This window comes from Cebus imitator, unplaced genomic scaffold (genome assembly GCF_001604975.1).
Source record: "Cebus imitator isolate Cc_AM_T3 unplaced genomic scaffold, Cebus_imitator-1.0 Scaffold278, whole genome shotgun sequence".
Lineage (NCBI taxonomy): Eukaryota > Metazoa > Chordata > Mammalia > Primates > Cebidae > Cebus > Cebus imitator.
Window position 1 is genome coordinate 727799 of NW_016107593.1, and position 6365 is coordinate 734163.

Sequence of the window (6365 nt, forward strand, 5' to 3'; positions counted from 1 at the left end):
TTCACTCAGTTCTTCAATTCACATCTCTGTGATTTAGCTTTGGCTCCTACGTTGACTTTGCCATGCATGTCAAGTAACTGTGTCCAGTTACATGGTTTGAATAGCCTCATCATTTTGCTTTCCAGAGCAATCTTTTCCACTCTTGCCTACAGCTTTGCCTTCAGTGACACACTGCCTCAGAGTTTCCAAAGATTTTCCCAGATTACCTTCAAAAACTTTCTATTTGGAGCCCTGGGCTACCAGCCACCCTCAGATGTAGGCTGAGACTATTTCTTGCAGCGACACATCTACAGATAAATAGATCTCCCCAGCAGTTAGAGGTAGTTAAGTCTAGTGGGAAGTTAAACATATGAAATCCTGCCTGACTATATGCTTGATGGAGAATAAGATGGTCTCAGCACCATTTCAGGGTTTTCAATCATTTAAAATAGATGCTTGGGTTTAATATAGTAGTCAATCTCCATCAAGCATATTCAGAAAACCTTGAATCATTAAATTCAGCAAACCTGCTTATGATCATTCAATTCAACAAACCACTGCTCATGTGGCACTCATGATAGCAGTTTGAGAGATGAGAGAGCTTTAGAATGTCTTTGTTCCTACCAAGAACATTTCCCTTGAATGTTTGAAGGTTGATGAACTTGGTCAAAATCATGCAGGGGCATATTGGGTGTCTATGGTCACGTTGCTGATAATTTATGTTGCACTTTATAGGCTTTTATATTTTTCATGATTCTTTATACACTCTTCATGAAGTAGAGACTATGTATAGGAAGCTCTTTTCATAAAAGGCTTTTAAAATGGGAGCTTGTAGAGAATTAATATTTCTAGACAGTAAAGACTTTTGAAGGGGGGCTTTACTTAGCTTCCTGAGCATTGCGTATAATCAAAATGTAGATGAAAGTTCTCAGTAATTAATCACACAAGGCCAGGAATGGCGGCTCACACTTGTAATCCTAGTACTGTGGAGGGCCAAAGCAGGAGGATCGCTTGAGACCAGGAGTTAGAGACAAGCCTGGGCAACATAGAGAGACCGTGTATATACAAAAACAAAACAAAACAAAAACAAAAACAAAACACTAGCCTGGCATGATAGTTCACACCTGTAGTCCAAGATACTCAGGTGGCTGAGGTAGAAGAATTGCTTGAACCTGGGAAGTTGAGGCTGAAATGAGTCATAATTGCATCGCTGCTGTCCAGCCTGGGTGCCAGAGAGATACCCTGTCTCCAATCAGTCAATCAATCAATCAATCAATCAACCAAGCAAACCACAGATATTTACTGGCTATCTAATGTGATGGTTTTTCAGACCAGGTTGCATGAGAAAAACTTGGAGAACTATGGAAATGTAGTTTCCCAGGCACTGTTCCTACAGGTCCTTATTCATCAATTCATTGGGTTTAATAATGTACTTTAAGGACAGATGCCCGGAAAAGGAAGTGGCTGAGAAATTGAAACTAGTGGAGAAAGGGAGGACCCACTGAGAACCATCCCAGCAACCCCACCACAGCTGGTCTTCCCTGGACACCATGAACCACGCTATCCAAACCTTCTTCACTCCCTCCAACACCGACCGTCCCCCCAACTATGAGATGCTGAAGGAGGAGCGTGATGTGGCTGTGCTGGGGGTGCCCCATCACCCGGCTCCCCCAGCATCCACCGTGATCCACATCCGCAGTGAGACCTCTGTGCCCGACCATGTCGTTTGGTCCCTGTTCAACATGCTCTTCATGAACTGCTGCCTGGGCTTCATAGCTTTTGCCTACTCCGTGAAGCCTACGGACAGGAAGATGGTTGGCGACCTGTCCGGGGCCCAGGCCTATGCCTCCACCACCAAGTGCCTGAACACCTGGGCCCTGATTTTGGCTATCATCATGACCATTCTGCTGATCATCTCAATATTGATCTTGCAAGTCTAGCGATAGATCAAGAGGAATCATCCAGGCCAGGGGCTCTGCCTGTGACCTGTTTCCCAAGTGCTCCGTTTCCATTCCTCACCTGGCCCCTGAGGTGAGTCCTGTATCAGCCCTTTATCCTCACACACTTTTCTACAATGGCATTCAGTAAAGTGCATGTTTTCCTGGTAAAAAAGAAAAAAAATAAAATAATAATGTGCTTTGAAATTTTTTATTGTGGTAGAATATGATTAACCTGAAGGTTACCATTTTAACCTTTTTAACCAGTTGAATGAAGTACATTCCCATTGTTACACAATCATCACCACTATCTGTCACCAGAACTTAATAATGTGCTCTTTAGAAACCCTTGGTAAATATGAGGCAGGGAATTTTAACCATATTTTGTAAAACATTGATATATTGTGAGCTTAGAGTTTTGCTAAGCATAATATGAAAAGCAAGATATGTGAAACATGATTCCTGGGTTCATGCAGTTTACTCTTCGGCAGAGGAATGAAGAATAGTACATATGGGATAATTAGGAAGTAAACCTAGAAAGAAGAAGTTTAAGAGATACATGTATATATACACAATGTACAGATGGGTGGGTGTTAGAAGTCAGACAATCACATAAATATGTTTGAAAAATAATAAATGCCATGAAGGGGTGGGTCTTGAGGGTGGCTGCAGAGGAGTATAGAATATTGCTAGGCATCAACACAATGGTGGACTGATCCCAGGAGAAGGAAATAATATGACCAGTAAGAACCCTAAATCTGTTTGTTCAAAGATTGAAAATTAACTGATACAAGTCAAAGTTTACACTTACATTAAAGATATTTCTCATTCGAAAGTAAGGAAAAAAATCACATTTCATAAATTTTTTAGCAAGGAGCCAAATAGATAAATAATCACAATAGTATCATTTGTGGTTTGAGTCACATTGTCACAACAAAAATTCATAGATTGTTTCAAGTGAAGATTAACCAGATGAGAGTTATTAAGTTGCTAAGGGCTCTTCCTTGCAGCCAAAACATTAACCAGGATTTCCTCTTTAATGGTTCAGAGTGCCTGCACCTGACATTCTCAAGACTGCAGACCACAATTTAGAATTTAAACCTCTAGACCTCATCTAGGATGGGTGAGGGCCAGTTTCCTAGCACTGTGAAGCAGAGAAGGGTCGAGGGTTCTCAATAATTTCTCAAAAAATCTTTTTCCCAATAGTTCTTCTTCCCACTCCCTTCCCCTTATCACTTTGAGGAGCAGAGCTGTTTGAGAAATCTGTAGCATACGTCAGTTTGTTTATCTTTCCCTTTACTGATTTATGATTCAGATTTCACATTTTTGTTACTCCTCCTCCCTCTTTGCTGTGTTCTTCTGTGTTTCTCTCTTTTAAAAATCCTTTTGCTATTGAGAGAGCGTCTCAGAGTTGAGGACACTACCATGGTTTGAATTCGTTCCCTCCAAAATTCAGGTGTTGCCAATGTGATAGGATTAAGAGGTGGGGCCCTTTAAGAGGTGGCTGGGCCACCGGGGCTCCTCCCTGGTGAATGGTGTTAAGGCCCTTATAAAAGAGCCTTCCCACAGCTCTCAGCTTGTTTGTCTCACCACACGAGGACTTGATGTTTCTACGCTTTGGTGCGTGCAGTGATAAGGTGCCATCTTGAAAGCAGACCAAGCAGCTCTCTCCAGACAACTGAACCTGCTGGCAGCTTGATCTCGGACTTCCCAGCCTCCACAATGGTAAGAAAGAAATCTCAGTTTTTAAAATGAATTACTCAGTCTCAGGTATTTTGTTAGAGCAGAACTAAGATACTAATAGGACATGACAACTAAATGTAATGTGGTGTCCAGGCTTGAATCCTAGGACAGAAAAAGTACACTAGTAGAATAATTGGTAAAATCCAAACAACAGTTACAGGTTATTTTTTGCCATACTGTACCGATATTAATTTCTTAGTTTTGATAAATCTGTGATGTTATGTAAGATATTAATAGTAGAGGAAGCTAAGAAAAGGGTATACAGGAACTCTGTACCATCTTTGCAAATTTTCTGTATATCTAAAATTATTCCAAAAAAAGTTTACTTAAAAAATCCCGGCCAGGCGTATTGGCTCACACCTGTAATGCCAGCACTTTGGGAGGCTGAGAAGGGTGAATCACCTGAGGTTAGGAGTTCTAGACCAGCCTGGCCAATATGGTGAAACCTCGTCTCTACTAAAAATACAAAAAAAAAAAATAGCAGGGCATGATGGTGGCACCTGCAATCCCAGCAACTCGGGAGGCTGAGGCAGGAGAATCGCTTGAACCAGGGAAGGGCAGGTTGCACCACTGCACTCCAGCCTGGATAACAAAAGCAAAATTCTGTCTCAAAAAAAAAAAATTTTGCTGTAGTTATGGCTGGGTTCCAGGAAGGTAATAAAGATGTATGTGTTTAATCCTCACTTTAGCCCAGAATGTAAAGTTCGGATATTAACCCCCTTGTAAGGTGAAAGTATAAATCTGTTCAAAGTTGCATTATTTTGCTCTTGTGAGTTAAATATCAAAGGTTTTGGAGTTCCCCCTTGTTTCTCACTGGTTCAGTCTCATTAAGCTGGTTGGAGACACCTGGGTGGAATTGGCATTCTTCTCACAGCTGCAGCCTAGAACGGGTGAAATTTCTCCAGGACTTCGTATGTATTAGTTCAGTGTTAAGTTTTTAAAACCAGGCTTTTTTAAAGCACACAAAGTAATAATGGGGCACATAAGCTTTTTTTTATCAGAAGGCTCGTAATTTAGAAAATAAGTCAATTTTAAGCCTCTAGACCAGTTTTCTCTGGTGAAATTATTCTTAGAATCCAGGTTGCATTGCTGCCAAAAATTATGCCAGTGGAATGGGCAGATTTTACTTTGAGCTTCATTGTGATGCTGACCAAGGATGCCCATTTAATTTAAATTCTATTGGGAATATTCGCCCAGTAATTTTGGCCCTACCATGTTATGGGAAAAGCCCACTTAGGCATATGGCCTTGTGTCACAGACCTGGTGTTTGAGTAAAGCAAATTTTCAGTGGTGATTGTCACAGTCCCCTGATAGTATCTGAGAGACTTTTCCTTCACGCTCAGCAAATTCAGAATAAAAAAAACTTTATTTTCCCCTTCCTCTTTGTTTTGTTCGCTACAGTACTAAATTGTGTGTGCATTCTGATTAGTGATGAAGCTTCCATCTTCTCTGTTGGACAGGCATCTTTAGCTTTGTATTATTGAATTTCTTAGGCCTAAATAACGTGTCTCCTAAGGAAGGGTTTTTCTCATATGTGATTCAGCCAGTCAGACCAAACTAGACTACGTGATGGGGAAATGACTTGACCTTCTAGATTCACTTTGTGAATTATGAGTTACCCTTGTAATTTTGGACTGGATGGTTCTTTTGTTGGAAGCTGTCCTGTGCACATGGGATACTTAGTTGCATTGCTGACCTCTATCCTCTAGATGTCTACAGTATCCACCCACCCCAGGTGTGACAACTGAAATGTCTAAAGACAGCCCCAAGTATCCCTAGAGAGGCAAAATCATCTTGGCTGAGAATTACTGTTGCAGGACATGAAGAACCGATATCTTTCAGTTTGTTTATTTGTGAGATGGAGTTTTGCTCTTGTTGCCCAGGTGGAGTGCAGTGGCATGATCCACAATCGTGGCTAACTGTAACCTCCACCTCTTAGGTTCAAGCAATTCTCCTGCCTCAGCCTCCTGAGTAGCTGGGATTACAGGCATGGGCTACCAATCCCGGCTAATTTTGTATTTTTAGTAGAGATGGGGTTTCTACATGTTGGTCGGAGTGGTCTCAAACTGTCAGCCTCAGGTGATCCGCCTGCCTCAGCTTCCCAAAGTGCTGGGATTGCAGGTGTGAGCCATCGCATTCGTTCCTCTTTCTGTTTTAAAAGCACAAACGTTCTGCCCAGCTAGGCCAGAAAATGTCGAATCCCATTTCAGCTAATTTGGAGTGCCAGGCCAGCCTGTGGTCCCATAATTCCACATTAAGCCACAGTGACCTCCACCTCTCCTTGGTGCCATGCCTTTCAAGCAGCAGCCATTCTTTGAATGGTCAACCAAAAGAATAAAAATATCTTGAGGCTTTAAGCTTGGAACTTCTTTCCCAGGCCACAGCAGTTAAAGGTTGTTTATGATTGAGTTATTTTACAGCTGGGTTTGTACAGCTCTATTTATTTCTGGGGCTATCTAGAAGTCGGGAACTGACTCTTGGCCAAAGTAAGGACTAGTGGCCAAGTTAGTCATTTAAAATACACCAGTGCTAGCTTGTTTGCATTGTTTAGAGAGGTTGATGGCTTAACACCTGGTTAACCAGCTTGGGCTATCTGACTAGTGGGACATAAAACAACCACAGGAAACTTCCGCCCGAGCTCTTAAAAAACCAAGGCTCCTCACTGATATCCTGGTGATTCATAATATGGAGATAAAGTAGATTCTG

The 6365-nt window shown here is 41.7% G+C and overlaps 1 protein-coding gene across 1 annotated transcript; it reads left to right on the forward strand.

Annotated features, from left to right (window-relative positions):
* The first annotated feature begins 1378 nt into the window (after positions 1 to 1378).
* LOC108284417 (interferon-induced transmembrane protein 3-like) lies at positions 1379 to 1919 on the forward strand. The gene has a single exon (XM_037728719.1). It carries the CDS (start codon positions 1530 to 1532, stop codon positions 1917 to 1919), a length of 390 nt encoding a protein of 129 aa, XP_037584647.1. The 5' UTR covers positions 1379 to 1529.
* The last annotated feature ends 4446 nt before the right edge of the window (positions 1920 to 6365 follow it).